Here is a 17,457-nt window from a genome sequence, read left to right as displayed (position 1 = left end):
CAGTAGAGTAACATGTATACAGACTTGGCCAGCCTTTTATGCTGTATTTTTAAAAGATTTTTAATTAAACAAAAATCTTCATTTCACGTGAATTTCACCCTTGACCCCTGCCACATGACAACAACTTACCAACTCCTTTAAAAAAATACCCAAAGTATTTCCATTTGTCCATTACTTAAACCATTCTAAGTAGGCTGATAAAAAAAACATTAGAATATATATATTTTAATCTATAGATAACGTTTCATGCAGTAGAGCAGGGGTTTTCATCTGGTTTTGACCACCATTCTGACTAGAAAGTAATCCACTGATGTGCCTGACCGCGCGTGCGTGTGTGAGAGTGTGCATGCGTGCGTGTGGCCGTGCTTGTGTGAGTGTGTGGAGAGAGGGGAGACCTGTCAGTGTGATATCTGGGCATGGTGAAGTCCACACAGCCTGTTTATTCGTGGCGAAATGGTAGACAGTTACAGTCTCATATTATTCTCTGGTTCAAGCCTTGCCCCTATACTTATTCCTCAAGTACTCCAGTGTAGAAAAAACGCTCTCACACAGGTAGGTAGTTGAAAGGGCAAAATACACCTCATTGCTTTTGCAGCAAGCTCTGGAAATGATGTCTGGCAACTTATCCAGAACCTAAGTCATATGAAAATCACTCAACATCTGTTACATGTACTCAATAGGCTTGGCATTCAAGAAAACGTGATGCGTCTCCATATGCCGCAATAGTTTCGGCGGCTTTATGGCTTCAGTTGACAGTAATGTTGAACTCACGAAACACAGTGGCACCTCCTCTCCTGCTCTGTCTGTGGTCACTGTAAATCCGTATTTGATTTATTCCTCATTGTATATTATTTTTCTTTTTTTACTTTGTTTCCCTTTATCCTGTGAAGGTGTAGATTTGTTGCAAGCCTGTCCTTGTCCCTCTATCGTGGCAGTCTGTCAGTCGTTCACCAAAAGTATTACTTTTTCGACTAAACTTCAAAAGTATAGGCTATGCTTTACTGCAGATGCTTGTCAACTTCGCTCTCGAGACTGTACGTTATGAATAATATGCGTATGGCGTGACGTCAGGGACGCAATGCATTGACATAGGCAAAGCACCGGCTACCATAGACTAGATAGGTGCAAGGTTACATTCTGTCAGTGTCAAACTCCTTTATATTATTTTAGACATATTTTTCTTATTTTAGATATTTTTCACGATATTCAAGAGTAATCTGGAAATGTGTTGAAATATCAAAGCGTATTTATATATATATAAAAAAAAAAAAAATGGTGAACTGATCAACATAGGCTCATGTCGCGGACCCCCGGCATTGCCGTTGCAGACCACCAGGGCACCGCGGACCCCCTGTCACTACCCCATAAATTGATGTTGAGCCTTCTGCCGTAAACCGTTTGTGTCTGAGCGGCGTCGCAGCGATGAGAAGGCATGACAGCAGAGCTCTGGAAGCACAGATCGGTCTTGAAGTCCTGAGTGATCTCTCTGACCAGACGCTGGAGAGGCAGCTTGTGGATCAGCAGATCAGTGGACTTCTGGTAGCGACGGATCTCTCTGAGCCACGCCCCCAGTCTTGAAGTCTTCTTCATGATGTCATTACAGTCAGTTAGTCATGAGAGCCCAAGCCCATCTCAGAGGATGCCACTGTAGGCTGTAGGCTGGCTATCTCCACCTGAGGACTACTGCCCTATGAGGTCTCTCTGCACCCCCCCCCCCTCACACACACACACTCTTGCCTCAAATGTATATACTGTAGGTTACAGTTTACACCCCCAATTATCTACTTCTGTCATACAGCAACAAGAATCTGATCTTTCTCTCCCCCTTTCTCTTTTTCATTTCATCCCTCTCCCTCTTTTATCTTCATCATGTATCCCTATTTCCTTTATGGTGTTATACTTCCTTGCTAGTCTACCTCTTAAACTCTCTCTTTCTCTCTCTCTCTCACACGCACACACACACACACACACACACACACACACACACAAACACAGTGCCCAGTTTGCATATTTTATTATGTAAATAAATGTATTGTTAACCAAACTTACATGTCAAGTGCCTATGTTGTGGCTGAATCTATCTCAAATAGTCCCACAAGGTGTTCCAATATGTGTACATATACAAAACAGTGAAAAATCATTTGGCTTATTTCAGTACAGACATGTCATCTACAATATCTTCTGAATATTGGGGAGGCATGTTGCTCAGGGTTATGAGACTATCACAGCTATAGCTCTCCCACTGAACACTGAGGTTTGGGTCAGCCATGTCTGGGCTTTTTACACATAAGTAACAGATTACAGGATCACAAATGTCCAAAACAATAACAGTGTAATCATATTTCAGAAGCAGAGTCAGCAATATCTACAATTCACACACTTTTAGTAAGTGCTATAATAATATTATAAACCTATATCCATACAGGAGGATGTTAGGAATGTATCAGACAGTGCTACCGTTGTCTTCTGGTAAATGGCCTGCATGGGCCACATCTGCCTCTGATGTAGTGACACCACTGGTAGTGTCACTCTCTTGCTCTGCCTGGTCACGTGCACTGCCAACATCTGCCTTTCCCTGCTGAGCTGAGGAGTCAGACTCCGGTTCTTGCTTTCCTGGCAACCAACTGGTCACGAAACTCGAGACAGCACTGGCACCAGGCAAATTGGTCATGACATTCATGACACCACGAAATGGTTTCAATAAATCAGGGTCCAATCTGTAAATGAACAAAACAAAAACGATATTTCAACCTTTGTTGCTTTATGATCATCTGCTCTTTAATAACATTTGTTGTTGTTGTGTGTGTGTGTGTGTGTGTGTGTGTGTGTGTGTGTGTGAGACAGAGCATGAATTTGAGTTGAGAGCATGATATTATTTTTTCAATTTTATTTTTAATTGATTGCTTGAATTGAATTGTCTCTAACAGTCCATATTCCAGGGCAGATATCATTTCTATATTTGCTCTACAGGATATCTAATTAGGTGTGATGTGTGGGTTGTGATGATTGGAAACGATTGAAAGTGGATATGTCTGCTTGTACAATTTTGGCAAACCAGCCAATTCACAAAATCATTAATACATATACAAAAATGGTTATTATCAAAATGATAAATATTCTCTCAACACTGAAGCCCATAAAAACAAATGCCCATCGTGACTGAGGTGAGTGGAGAATGTACTGTGATAATCTCCGTCATGACTGAGGTGAGTGGAGAATGTACTGTGATAATCTCATGACTGAGGTGAGTGGAGAATGTACTGTGATAATCTCATGACTGAGGTGAGTGGAGAATGTACTGTGATAATCTCCGTCATGACTGAGGTGAGTGGAGAATGTACTGTGATAATCTGCAGCATCAAAGGCAGGATGAAGCTGCTCTAGTTCCCCTTAAGGAATAAGTTGCTTACACTTAACTTGTTCTTTTCTATGTTCTCGTATTTTAATATTGTCAAATCTGTCTTTTCATACCAAATTACTTTATGTTCAAGAAATGCCCTCACAATTACAAATATAAGTGCCTGTCCATTCCACAGCCGCAAAATCAGTATACTGCCCCTGGTGTTTGGGAGTTGTAACCACACTAGATGGTAAGAATGCTAGTACTACATATCCGTCTGTGTTCCTTGTGAAGTCTCTTATTCCCTTAAATCTTCTGAGCCATGTTTATCCTGAAAATGTGCTCCTGTTTACTTCATTCTAGGCATCCCTAGGTCCTGTTTGGCTTCCTGTGTTTTGACCTTGGCCTGTTTCTTGTTGCTGTTTATCAACGTTCTTAGTCTTGCCCTCAGCAGTTGCTTTACTGTTTATCCCATATGGTCTATCTTGTGACTTGGATATTAGATAACGTTCCAGATTCAAACACACATTCATCTAGCACCTCTCTATGAGATGTTAGTCTCTGAGAACTAAGTGGACTGTCCATCAGTCTAAGGTGGACAAGTGAAGCTTTTGGTCAGTTAGCCTACAAAGCTATCTATAGACACTAGACCGCATTTCTAGTCTTGTTACATAGGCAGTTGTGCTAGAGCCCCACAGTACTATTAAAGGTTATGTTCACATTGAGAATATGAGCTCTAATTCGCTGTAACCCTCCACTGTTCTGCTTCTTTGATAAGACACTGGCTGTGAATACTGGAGGAAATGATCTGTCTTGCTGTTTGATGCACATATAGTTTCTGTCTTGCTCTTTGATGCACATATAGTTTCTGTCTTGTCAATGTGATATGTCTACAGAGATTGAGTCTGGGTTAATGGGTTGAACACCCATCACTGTAAAAAGTCTATTATTAACACTGTTCCATATTATATTATGTCAAAATGTTTTCACTCACTCCAGTTTCTGAAGTTTATAGTTTGGATCCTTCAGTAGAGCAGAGATCTGCTTCACTCCTGAGTCTCCTAGTTGATTCCCTTTCAGATGCAGCTCTATCAGGTGTGAGGGGTTTGATCTGAGAGCTGAAGTCAGAGTAGCACAGCCTTTTTCTGATATACTGCTGTCATTAAGCCTGGAAAGAGAGAGCAGGAAACTGAATAAATATCTTGAAATGAATCCAATGACGGACAACCTTATTCTGGCTTCATTGAGACCAAATGCTGAAAAAACCCAGGGACACACACATATACTCACACTTACACACGCAAACTGAAAGACTCTTGCATGCACAGCTGTCTGTGTTTTATCTGTGACATTGTATTGGTCTGTGAGAGGAATGACTGTAATAATGCAATGCAGCTGACGCCAGTGATCAACAACAACAGTCAATCCAGCAACTCATCCCCTTTCTTACTGGTGACATCACAGCATTTAGACTCCATAGAGAGTTTCAATCCTGCTCTGGCCGCTACAGAGATAGGTACAGTTATAATATTAAATGGAAAGAGTAAACAGAAACAACATTTTTTTTTTCCTTATGCTATTGGTTAGAGACTTCCCAGAGCAACCAATCCTCTCACTGTCACATGTAAGTACTCATACCCAACAACCTAACCTACCCAATATAACAACTGCCCAACCATAGATGCTGAGCAGTGAGATACAACAACAACAATAATAAAAAAATAGTTTTACCAGTCAACAATTATTCTACTGGCATTATAACGACACATATACCTTTAGTGTATGTTACTGTAATAATCGGGGTGGTTAATTTAATCTGTTACTTAATCGTTTTCTTCAATAATTTCTTGGCTTTAAATTATGACTATAATGGTCAGTTTAGTATGCTTCATCAAACACACTTTGTCAGTTTACTTACAGTAGTCTCTGTAGTTTACAGTATGGATTCTGTAGTAAAGCAGAGATATAATCCACTCCTGAGTCTCCTATTGTATTTCCACTCAGATTCAGCTCTCTCAGGTGTGAGGGGTTTGAGCTGAGAGCTGAAGTCAGAGCATCACAGCCTTCTTCTGTTATATTGCTGTTATTAAGCCTGTAGGGAGACAGAGTAGGAAAATAATTCAAGATCTTGAAAAAAATCACCTTAAACGTTATTCTGGCTTCATTGCTTAAGACCACTTCAGAGGAAAGAAGAGACTATTTATGTCAAGTATCTTCATAAATAACTCCTGGGGAAAAGACTACCCTTTTACATTATTTTCATATTTCAATAATTCATTATTTTAAAAGTCTGTTTAGTATGCTTCATCAAACACACTTTGTCCATTTACTTACAGCAATCTCTGTACTTTACAGCTTGGATTCTCCAGTAGAGCAGAGATGTGCTTCACTCCTGAGTCTCCTAGTTTATTCCCACTCAGATTCAGCTCTATCAGGTGTGAGGGGTTTGATCTGAGAGCTGAAGTCAGAGCATCACAGCCTTCCTCTGTTATACTGCTGTCATTAAGCCTGTAGAGAGAGATGGTCTCCATGGTGAGAAACATATGGGTACATTTCCCTTGGTTAAATAACCCAGTTAGGAAACATTACGTAAGCACTGGTGATTGTTGAAAGTTAATATTAAAAACATATCTGGGTTAATGTAGCACTGTACTAGTAGTAATATATAGTACAGAACTAATATTCAGTGCTCTTTCATGCTAATACTTTATCTGTGTGTTTCCTCATCTAATGCATATGGAAACCAGTGCCTGCTCTAACAGTGCAGTAATGCTTTTCTGTCCATCATTCCATTAGAGTTAAAAAGTCCTCTTCTTGTGTCACATCTAGAATATTTTTCAATCATAAGTAAAAAATAAATAGAGAAATCAAGACACTAACTTAATTGTCTTCAGTCTGCAGTGTGAATCCTCCAGTAGAGCACAGAACCTCTTCACTCCTGAGTCTCCTGGTTTCTTCCCATTCAGATCCAGCTCTGTCAGGAGTAAAGGGTTTGTACCCAGAACTGAAGTCAGATACACACAGGCTTTCTCTGCAGCATCCCTCTTCAACAACCTGTAGACAGAGGAAGAATAAGCTGATGTTATAAAATGGATGATTCATGAGCAGTTATTATAACAAACAAAATTCAGCTCCTCCTGACCTGAGCACAGGAAACATTAGGATATTTTAAACTGCATTATGAAGTTTTCTCACCTCAGTATCCCCAGGTTATACATGTAATATAAATGTATATGTTGAAAAAATAAATGATATATGTGTGTACGTGTGTGCGTGTGTGTGCGTGTGTGTTTGTGTTTGTGTGTGTGTGTGTGTTTGTGTGTGTGTGTCATTGCTGCTCCCATTCCCTTTACAGTCTGGAGTGTTCTCAGATTTGTTTACAATGAACATGACTAACTCTACACTGGAATAACTGAAGTTAAAGTGATTAACTCTAACCTTGTCAGACCGGTGTAGAAATCAGTGTTCTATAGCCCTATTAACACTATAATAAATTCGATATCCCGTATCTCTCTTCTTCTCTAGATATTGATCAATGCATCATATAGAATTATTTTAACAAATCAGATTCAGCAATTAAAAAGGTCAACACAATGCTGGACACTTGTTTTGCACTTTTTGTGAAGTTCTCACCTCAGGGTCGGAAGTTTTTTACCATGAAGTAAATTATGTAAATCAGTGAGGAGCTTCATCCCTGAGTCTCCAGGGTCGTTCCCTCTCAGGTCCAGCTCCACCAGGTGTGAAAGGTTTGATTTCAGAGCTGAAGTCAGAGTTGAATATCCCTCTCCTGTTATACCACAGTCAGAAAGTCTAGAGAAAAGAGAAGACATCGTTGTGGCAAAAATACATCACTGGAAAAACAAACAATTGTTCATTACTTACATAATTATAATTTTTCATTTTGGCCTTACTGTGCTTAGGAAGGAGTTTAACAGTATCATGATGAATGTCAAACATTTATACACTTAATTAAGATTAGACTTTTATATCAACCCAAGTTCCTCTACACTGTGTTACTAATATAATAAAAATAGAAGAGATCTGTATGATTCATTCACAATATCATTTTTAATTCGGGTTCAGCTCCACATCACTTACAGCAGTTTCTCCAGTTTACAGTGCGGATTCTCCAGTAGAACAGAGATGTGCTTTACTCCTGAGTCTCCTAGTTTATTCTCACTCAGATTCAGCTCTTTCAGGTGTGAGGGGTTTGATCTGAGAGCTGAAGTCAGAGCAGCACAGCCTTCTGCTGTTATACTGCTGTTATTAAGCCTGTAGACCGATAGAAAGAGTGAAAATGTTATGATTGAAACAGGGTTCAATCTATTGCCATCCAGCCTGTAGAGAGAGCAGGAAACTAAATGCATTTTGTATTTGTATTGTTTTAGTTACATAGATGAACTACAGAAACAAGCTTATTTGGCTTCACTGAATTATCAGATTTAAACACCTAATTATGCAAACACACACACACACACACACACACACAGACACACAGACACACACACACACACACACACACACACAGACACATAGTCCTAGATGGATCCTGTTAGTGACTCACTCAGCACAAGTGATTAAAAATAAATGGTTTACTATTTACTGATCTGCCTCATTGCTAACATTACAGAATTAAGACTCAACACTGAGACCCTATTCTGCTCTGACTGGCACTGGGACAGTTGTGCTTAAATGGAATATGAATACATAAAGTAATGAGAAACTACAGAAAATGTATAGGGAGTTAGATACATGTGTGGTCATCTAGGCTCATTAAGCCTGCAGATTGAGAGAGAGAGAGAGAGAGAGAGGGAGGGAGAGAGAGAGAGAGAGAGAACCATTCTTCATGTACTAAACTCAGACCTTAAAAACACAAATGCTGTTTTGTATTTAGAACAGCAGCAAACAGTTCTAGGAAATACAGCTGTTATTCTGGTGACATAATTGTGTATATTCCTTTACTTTATTTTACAGTTAAACTGTATTCTATAGAACATGTAACTCTGTGACTATGTGTGACTATGAAGGTCTGTTTTGTGTATTTTACTACATCACTAAACTGCACTAAATGAAAATTATCGGTTTACTTACAGCAGTCTCTGCAGTTTACAGTGTGGGTCATTCAGTAGAGCAGAGATGTGCTTCACTCCTGAGTCTCCTAGTTTATTCCCTTTCAGATTCAGCTCTATCAGGTGTGAGGGGTTTGATCTGAGGGCTGAAGTCAGAGCAGCACAGCCTTTCTCTGTTATACTGCTGTTATTCAGCCTGTAGAGAGAGTGTGTTGAGGGGTAGGTTGACGGCGACCATTATTGACAATTAGGAAGGAGTTTAACAGTAACATGATGAATGTCAAACATTTATTCACCTAATTAGGATTGGACTTTTATATCAACCCAAGTCCATGTACACCATGCTACTAATATAATCAAACTAGAAGAGATCTGTATGATCCATTCATGTTAGAATTTTGTATTTGAGTTCAACTCCACATCACTTACAGCAGTCTCTGTAGTTTACAGTGTGGATCCTTCAGTAGATCAGAAATGTGCTTTACTCCTGAGTCTCCTATTTTATTCCCACTCAGATTCAGCTCTATCAGGTGTGAGGGGTTTGATCTGAGAGTTGAAGTCAGAGCAGCACAGGCTTCTGCTGTTATACTGCTGTCATTAAGCCTGTAGGGAGAGAGAGAAAGAGAAGTGTGAAAATGTTATGATTGAAACAGGGTTCAATCTACTGCCATCCAGCCTGTAGAGAGAGAGCAGGAAACTAAATGCATTTTGTATTTGTATTGTTTTAGTTACATAGATGAACTACAGAAACAAGCTTATTTGTGAGTCATTGTGAAGACATTATACGTAGCTATAAAGAGTGCTACAATGACTTATAGCTACTTTATAAGTCATTATTAAGGCCCTTATAGGACCTTATAAAGGCAGGCTTCATAGAAAGTGTTACCCGACAGATAGACTGACGATCACATATTTATAATGCATTATTCCGTCTCAAATTATAACCATTCATAATGAACTGATATAATGTATCATAAAGGTAGTTATAAGTCATTGTGAAGACATTATACGTAGTTATAATGATTGCTAAAATGACTTATAGCTACTTTATATGTATTTGTATATGTATTTTATAGAACATGTAACTCTGTGACTATGTGTGACTATGAACATCTGTTTTGTGTATTTTACTACATCACTAAACTGCACTAAATGAAAATGATTGGTTTACTTACAGCAGTCTCTGCAGTTTACAGTGTGGATTCTGTAGTAAAGCAAGGATGTGCTTCACTCCTGAGTCTCCTAGTTTATTTCCACTCAGATTCAGCTCTATCAGGTGTGAGGGGTTTGATCTGAGAGCTGAAGTCAGAGCAGCACAGCCTTCTTCTGTTATACTGCTGTTATTAAGTCTGTAGAGAGAGAGAGTTGAAAGTGTGAAAATGTTACGACTGAAACAGTGTTCTATCTACTGAAGCACTATGGAGAGATTCACAAATGTGTAGGTACCATAGGTACCAGCATCACACCAGCACCAGAATAGTGTAGGTACCCTATGAACAGGCTCAGAATAAATGTGGGTGCAATTGTGCATAAATAGTAAGAGAGTCACCAAGATAACATTGGTACCATCTTGACAACAGGACCAATAATATGTTGGCAATCTCAACCGATTGGATAGGAATCAACTATTCAACACAATGTGGAGAGAAAGTGCAGGAAACTAAAAACTGTTTTTATTTTAATAAAAAGAAAGAAAGAGAGAAACATTCTTCATGTACTAAACTCAGACCTTAAAACAACACACAATCAGTTTTGTATTTAGAACAGCAGGAAACAGTTCGGGGAAGCTTAAAATTGTTTATATTACATGTAACTCTATACTTTTAATTTCTTGGCCATCCATTGTAAATATGGGTGATTATTGAAAATTTGAATGTTTTGATATTTTTTTCCTTCTGCAGTAAACGGTTTTGTTTTAGCACTGCAACAAAATATGATGTAAATAAAAAATCTAATCAATATTCATTACTTTACCATTCTAATGTTTGGTGCGTGTCACCCCTATTAATGCATATTGCCTGTGCCTGCTCTTACAGTACAGTAATGCTTTACTCCTGGTCATTACATTGGGGTAAAACAGAGAGGAATGTATTTTGCTGTGTTTATACAGTGGGGAAAAAAAGTATTTGAACCCCTGCTGATTTCGCAAGTTTGGCCACTTGCAAAGAAATGTGTGATCTATAATTCTAATGGTAGGTGTATTTTAACAGTGAGAAATAGAATATCAACAAACAAATCCAGAAAACTGCATTTTATAACATTTATGACTTTATTTGTATTTGATGCAGAAAATAAGTATTTGAACCCCCAAGCAAACAGCAAGAATTCTGGCTCCCAATGACCAGTTATGTGCCCAAGAAGCACACAGATTAGTCCTCATTAGGCCTAACAAGGTACACCTGATCTCAACTGGTGACGTGTATAAAAGAAACCTGTCTAAAGAATCATACTTCACACCTTCAACCTCACCACCATGGGCAAGACCAAAGAGTTGACCAAGGACGTCAGAGATAAGATTGTAGACCTGCACAAGGCTGGAATGGGTTACAAAACCATCGGCAAGCAGCTTGGTGAGAAGCAGACAACTATTGGTGCGATTATTCGTTAATGGAAGCAACACCAAACAACTGTCAATCGCTCTAGGTCTGGGGCTCCATGCAAGATATCCCCTCGTGCGGTATCGGTGATCATCCGAAAGGTGCAGAATAACCCCAGAACTACACAGGGGGAGCTTGTGAATGATCTCAAGGCAGCTGGGACCACAGTCACCAAGAAAACCATTGGCAACACACTACGCCGTAATGGTTTGAAGTACTGCAGCACTCGCAAGGTTCCCCTGCTCAAGGAAGCACATGTACAGGGCCGTCTGAAGTTTGCCAATGAACATTTAAATGATTCTAAGGAGGATTGGGAGACAGGATGTGGTCAGATGAGACCAAAATCAAGCTTTTTGGCATCAACTCGACTTTCCGCGTTTGGAGGGGGAAGAATGCTGAATATGACACCATCCCCACCGTCAAGCATGGAGGCGGAAACATTATGCTTTAGGGCTGTTTCTCTGCCAAGGGTACAGGACGACTCCACTGCATCGAGGGGACTATGGATGGGGCCATGTAACGTGGAATATTGGGCTTGAACCTCATTCCCTCATTCCCTCCCATTGAAAACGCAACCTGAAGGATTTGGAGAGGATCTGCAAAGAGGAGTGGACCAAAATCCCTCCTGAGATGTGTGTAAACCTGGTGACCAACTACAAGAAAAGTCTGATGTCTGTGCTTGCCAACAAGGGTTATTCCACCAAGTACTAAGTCATGTTTTGCTAGGGGTTCAAATACTTATTTTCTGCATCAAATGCAAATTAAGTTATAAATGTTATAAAATGCAGTTTTCTGGATTTTTTGGTGGATATTCTGTTTCTCACTGTTAAAATACACCTACCATTACAATTATAGATCACACATTTCTTTGCAAGTGGTCAAACTTGCGAAATCGGCAGGGGTTCAAATACTTATTTTCCCCACTGTATCTGCTTTTCTTATTTTTCATTGTCAGATTTTAAATAAAATAAAATGATCAAACAAATAAAACCACTAACTTAAGTTTCTTCAGTGTGCAGTGTGAATCCTCCAGTAGAGCAGGTAACTGCTTCACTCCAGAGTCTCCTGGTTTCTTCCCACTCAGATCCAGCTCTGTCAGGAGTAAGGGGTTTATTCCTAGAACTGAAGTCAGATACACACAGGCTTCCTCTGCAGCATCACTCTTCAACAACCTGTAGAGAGAGAAACCGGAATTGTTGAAAAGAAAATGAATCAATTAGAATAACAATAATGTATATACAAATATTAAATATTAAATATATTTAAATTAAATAATTTATTTATATATAAATATAAACAGAGTCTGGGGTTTTCCCAGTTTATACACTGGGACAACTGAGGTTAAAGTAATGTCAGTCTGGTGTGGAAATCAGTGTCTATAGCCCTATTAAGACTTCAATAAATTATTTTCATTCCATTCAAATGGTGAATACAATTCAAAAGGTGTACAGAATGCTGGACAGATGCAGAGATCTTATGCTCTTCTGTGAAGTTTTCTCACTTCAGGGTCTGAAGGTTTTTAACATAAAGTAAATTATGTAGATCAAGCAGGAGCTCCACTCCTGAGTCTCCAGGATCATTCCCTCTCAGGTCCAGCTCCACTAAGGGTGAGGGGTTTGATTTGAGAGCTGAAGTCAGAGTTGAATATCCCTCTCCTGTTATACCACAGTCAGAAAGTCTAGAGAAAATAGAGGAGTTTTTAATTGATGCTGCAAAATCATGTTCATTTTCTGATACTGGCCCTACTGTGCTTTAGGAGGGACATTCGTATCTCACCACGTTTGTCTAATATAAGACACTACTGTTACAAAAATATCAAACATTTTACTGTAAACACTACATCTATCCAAAGTCATCTTAGAATTTGTTTGTTTTTGTTCAGCATCCTATTACTTACAACAGTCTCTGCACTTTACAGTCTGGATTCCCCAGTAGATCAAACAATTGTTCATTACTTATCATTTTTAATTTTGACCTTACTGTGCTTAGGAAGGAGTTTAACAGTAACATGATGAATGTCAAACATTTATTCACTTAATTAAGATTGAACTTTTACATCAACCCAAGTGGAAGAGATCTGTATGATTCATTCACAATGTCATTTTTTATTTGAGTTCAGCTCCACATCACTTACAGCAGTCTCTGCAGTTTACAGTGTAGATTCTCCAGTAGAACAGAGATGTGCTGCACTCCTGAGTCTCGTAGTTTATTCCCACTCAGATTCAGCTCTATCAGGTGTGAGGGGTTTGATCTGAGAGCTGAAGTCAGAGCAGCACAGCCTTCTTGTGTTATATTGCTGCCAATAAGCCTGTAGGGAGCAGAACGCTATGTCTTAAATACTGGAGAGAGACAGAGGAGAAAGTTATGTCTTAAATACAAACATTTAGTTAATTAATCCTTTGGAGTCTGGCATCATTTTGTGTATGCTGTTTTGGCATACATTTAATTTAGTCCTGGTTTATAACACAAATAATGGACTTTTCCCCCATGTTCTGGAGCTCACCCTCAGGCATGAGTTTAACCTATTTTTATTCAAGACACTATGCAACTGTCAACAGCACATAATACATGAAAAAATATAGCAGCAAGAGGCCTTCATCAGGATGCGAAGTGAGCCTGTGAAGTTTCATGATCATCGGCCAATCACACAGGCAAATATCGAGTGCTGAATTTTGATTGGCTATTGGCCATTTTGATTAGTGAGTCAATTGGCACTTTAGGACATGTGATCAAATGAGGCCAAGAATAAGTCAGAAGATTCCAGCCAGAATTTAAGTCTTATGATTCATTTATAAATATGTCTTATTACGGTGCATACAATGCCCTGTATTGTCATTCCTAGGCTTCTTATTCTTCTAATTTCTTATTATTCTCTTAATCAATTTCTGGGATTAATTCAGTTCGAACCGCTTAATGTAGAAACTTTGTTGTGTAGGTCTTGTAAAGCATACTTCAGCTATGTATTTGTCATTTTTCTGAACTTTATCCTTTTTAAGGTATTAAAGAAAAACTAATCACATGTCTCCCATTGACTTACATTGGGCCATTGTGACATCATAAAAGGGTAATCAAACTGGTTTGCACCTGTGCTTCACTGACGCCAAGGCTCCTCTTCTCTCGGTCCTTCTCCATTTAACTGTATAACTAGGAATATTGATAAGACACCATCCATACTCTACTAGTTTTTCTCCATCTTTCTATCTATCCCTCTCAGTCTACTCTTTCTCGAACTCCATCTCTCTGCTTCAGTCCATTTTCTCTCCTTTCAATTTTTCCCGCTTCACTCTTCCTTGTCACTTTATCCATAGCCACTCTTGTCCACTCTTCTTTCCTTTCTCCTTTCAATTACTCTCATCAATTCCCACTTTTTTCACCTTTATATCTCAGCTTTCTCCCATCTACTTTCAACCAACATGACTACCCTAGCAACGCCCTTACAACCACCTCAATTACCCTAGCAACAACTTAACAACCACTGCTAAAATGACAACCTAGCACCAACCATAGCAACCACTATGACTACCTATCAACTCCCCACCTCGTTTGACTTCCCTAGCAACCACCTGAATTACCAGAGCAACATCCTGGCAACCACTTTTTGCTACTGCACCCTCGGGATTAATAAAGTATCCATCTATCTATCTATCTATCTATCTATCTATCTATCACTTCTACTTTTCGGTTGCATGCACTGTTATTTCCTTCAAAATGCATGTTCTAGTTTTTTTTTTGTTTATTGTCAGTTTACTTACAGCAGTCTCTGTAGTTTAAAGTGTGGATTCTCCAGTAGAACAGAGATCTGCTTCACTCCCGAGTCTCCTAGTTTATTCCCACTCAGATTCAGCTCTATCAGGTGTGAGGGGTTTGATCTGAGAGCTGAAGTCAGAGCAGCACAGCCTTCTGCTATTATACTGCTGTTATTAAGCCTGTAGAGAGAGAGAACAGGAAACTAAATACAGTTTCTACTTACAGGGAGCAGATACATTTGTGAGAGAAGAGAGATGGAGAGAAACATTACTAGTATTCTGAACATCCAGCTCTACATGGTGAGGAAGATATGGGTAAAATATCCTTGGTTAATAATCCAGCTAAATGTCTGCACAAAAGTGAAGGTTTCATCAAGTTGTGAGATAATACTTTTGCACATATAACACACTGTGGCCGAGTAGATGAACCAGTACAATACAAGTGAACCCCAAAGCAATGTAGTTCTCATCATATTTGCGTCTTTTTGATGATGTAGTTTCTCTATCTGTGTGCTTTCTCATGTCAGGGGGTCGAAGCTCTGCATCAGACTCACTGTCACTGTCAGTGACCATGCTAGTAGCTTGGCTAGCAACAAATGTAGCCTACTGCTGCTTGCACCCTGATCCAAGGACTCGTACGAGCAACCTGGGTTGCTGTCACCGGCAGGTGCATCATCGATTGTAGGCCTACTGGTAGAAGCCGATGGTGTCTCTCTGGATGGGGGATTAACTCTTTTCAACCACTTGTCCATGTTCGTGCAGCAATCGGAACGAGCTCCCACTTCCCTACACAGGGCATCAGCAAGTGAAATTCTGACGAGGGAGCTAACCGTTGTGCCTATGTTTTGACTAACGGTCACTTATTGCACTTTTTGGCAGTGTAATTATTTTGCTGAATATGGGTATTGTAGGAGCCATTTCTATCCACCTTTTAGTTAGATTTATTTTAGTATTACTTATTTTAGCCACTTAGTGGAGTATTGCACTGGGCGTGGCACATCACTGGGAACTGGGTATATCTACAGGTGTGATTACTCAATTAGGGAAAGGTGTGGATGGCGGGGAACACACGGTTCTTACCGTAGCCGTGAAACCCACTTCAACGACAGAATCTTGTTTTATAAGCAACCAGCACTGGGTGATAAGACCAATTTTATGTATACATTTTTATCTTTATAATAAACGGGAACACCACCCAAAGAGAGTTCATGCCTGGACAAGGATAATTCGCTACGCGTTGGGAACACTTTGCCGTCCACACTGAGGCTTATAGGATAGCCTCCACAGGTATATATATACCAGTGGCGGCTCCTGAAAAAATTCTCAGGGGGGGCAATTCTTTTGATAATGATTAAGGCGACCCATTAAGTTAGCTGATTAACTCATACAGCAATACCTTTTTGTCCACTTTTGGCAGCACACAACAGTAATATGTCCCCTCTTGCTACATAGCTAGAGTAGCAAGTTACAGGTGGAAAGCTATGGAAGAAAGTTGCATCCAGGAGCCTTCATAAGCAAACATGATGTGGCTCCACATTAAATTATCCCACTTTTTCATTATCCACGTGTCTCAAATGTTGTATGATGTAACATAGCTTAACAGGACACATGATATGTCCAGTAACATCATAAAGAAGGGGTAACATAAGTCAAAAACAACAATATTTATTGACTGATCTTGAAAGTATTGGCTTACAAAAGCAAAATAAGTCATCACATAAAAAATAATTCAGTGTTAGTGCAAGAAGCGAACTGTGAAACACACTGTAAAACCTATGAAAAGTGACAGTGGGTATATGAAATACAGACCGCATTAGCCACGCGATTTTCTTTCGTTCCAATTCTTAGATGTAGGATTTCCCTCCCTTTGTAGAAACCTGTTGAATGGATACATTTGGTCTAGGAAGTCCTAATTGTTTTGTTGTCAATTTATCTTCATTAGTACGCCGACTAAAAAGGAGTTTCTGTCAAAGAGTGAATCGAGTTATTGCACTGGACAGGGCAGCCATCTTGACAGAATATGCCTCCGTCGAAGCTGTATGACGTTCGTATAGGCTTTTACGTCCACTACTTATGACAAGACCAGGAGGGGCGAGCCCTCCCGGAAGCCATAGAGAATGCATTGAGAGCTCTGTTTTGTGAAAAAAATGGATTTAACATGGGAGTCAATGGGAGAGGTCTGGGGCGATTTTCATTTCGCCCCAAATCGCCCCAGAAGGGGTGGGGCCATTTGAAGCACGACTTTAGGCTGACTGAACGACTGTTACCTGATTCGACAATGACATACAGAGGCAGATCAGACGGTCTAGTGGTAGAATCCGACAGAAAAAAAATTATTACATTTAAATGTACGTGTCATTTACGCGACTTACATATTGCGTTTATACATAAGGAGTTTTTTTTTGTTTTTTTTTTTGTTTTTTTTCTAGGCAGTGCATCGCCCCAATCGCCCTTATGGACGAGCCGCCCCTGATATATACGTATGAGTATTTTTGGCAATGCGACTTGGCTATTCAGACTATTAAGATTTCATGTCTATAGCTCAGTTTGAAAATGTAATGGGCTTTTTCCCTTTGAAAACGCAAATCAAATTTTCAAAGTTACAAACCCCTCCAACGCCCTGCTTTTGGAAAGGCTGATCACACCTCCATTCTTCTCCTCCTCGCATATAGAAAAAAGCTAAAACAGGTCAGACCGGTTGCGAG

General features: G+C 39.6%; 1 protein-coding gene across 1 annotated transcript; it reads right to left on the bottom strand.

The window, feature by feature from the left end:
• Positions 1–2,443: 2,443 nt before the first annotated feature.
• On the bottom strand, positions 2,444–15,504 carry LOC122128563 (ribonuclease inhibitor-like). The gene is made up of 10 exons (XM_042702780.1): positions 15,360–15,504; positions 14,759–14,852; positions 12,508–12,684; positions 12,005–12,178; positions 7,439–7,555; positions 6,974–7,150; positions 6,221–6,394; positions 5,259–5,432; positions 4,335–4,508; positions 2,444–2,717 (listed from the first exon to the last, which is right to left on the bottom strand). Exons 1-10 carry the CDS (start codon positions 15,502–15,504, stop codon positions 2,444–2,446), a joined length of 1,680 nt encoding a protein of 559 aa, XP_042558714.1.
• Between the last annotated feature and the right edge of the window lie 1,953 nt (positions 15,505–17,457).

This window comes from Clupea harengus, chromosome 20 (assembly GCF_900700415.2).
Source record: "Clupea harengus chromosome 20, Ch_v2.0.2, whole genome shotgun sequence".
In the NCBI taxonomy this organism is placed as follows: Eukaryota; Metazoa; Chordata; class Actinopteri; order Clupeiformes; family Clupeidae; genus Clupea; species Clupea harengus.
The sequence above is the reverse complement of the archived record's forward strand: the minus strand, read 5'-3'. Positions and strand labels throughout refer to the sequence as shown.

Bases quoted from the DNA above. Each gene is read 5' to 3' on its own strand.
- LOC122128563 (XM_042702780.1), bottom strand. From the start codon at position 15,504: ATGGACAAGTGGTTGAAAAGAGTTAATCCCCCATCCAGAGAGACACCA. The intron at 6,395-6,973 runs GTGAGAACTTCA...CTCTGTCTACAG, and splicing joins AAAAAACTTCCGACCCTGAG to GTTGTTGAAGAGGGATGCTG. The intron at 4,509-5,258 runs GTAAGTAAACTG...CTCTCTTTCCAG, and splicing joins TGTAAACTACAGAGACTACT to GCTTAATGACAGCAGTATAT.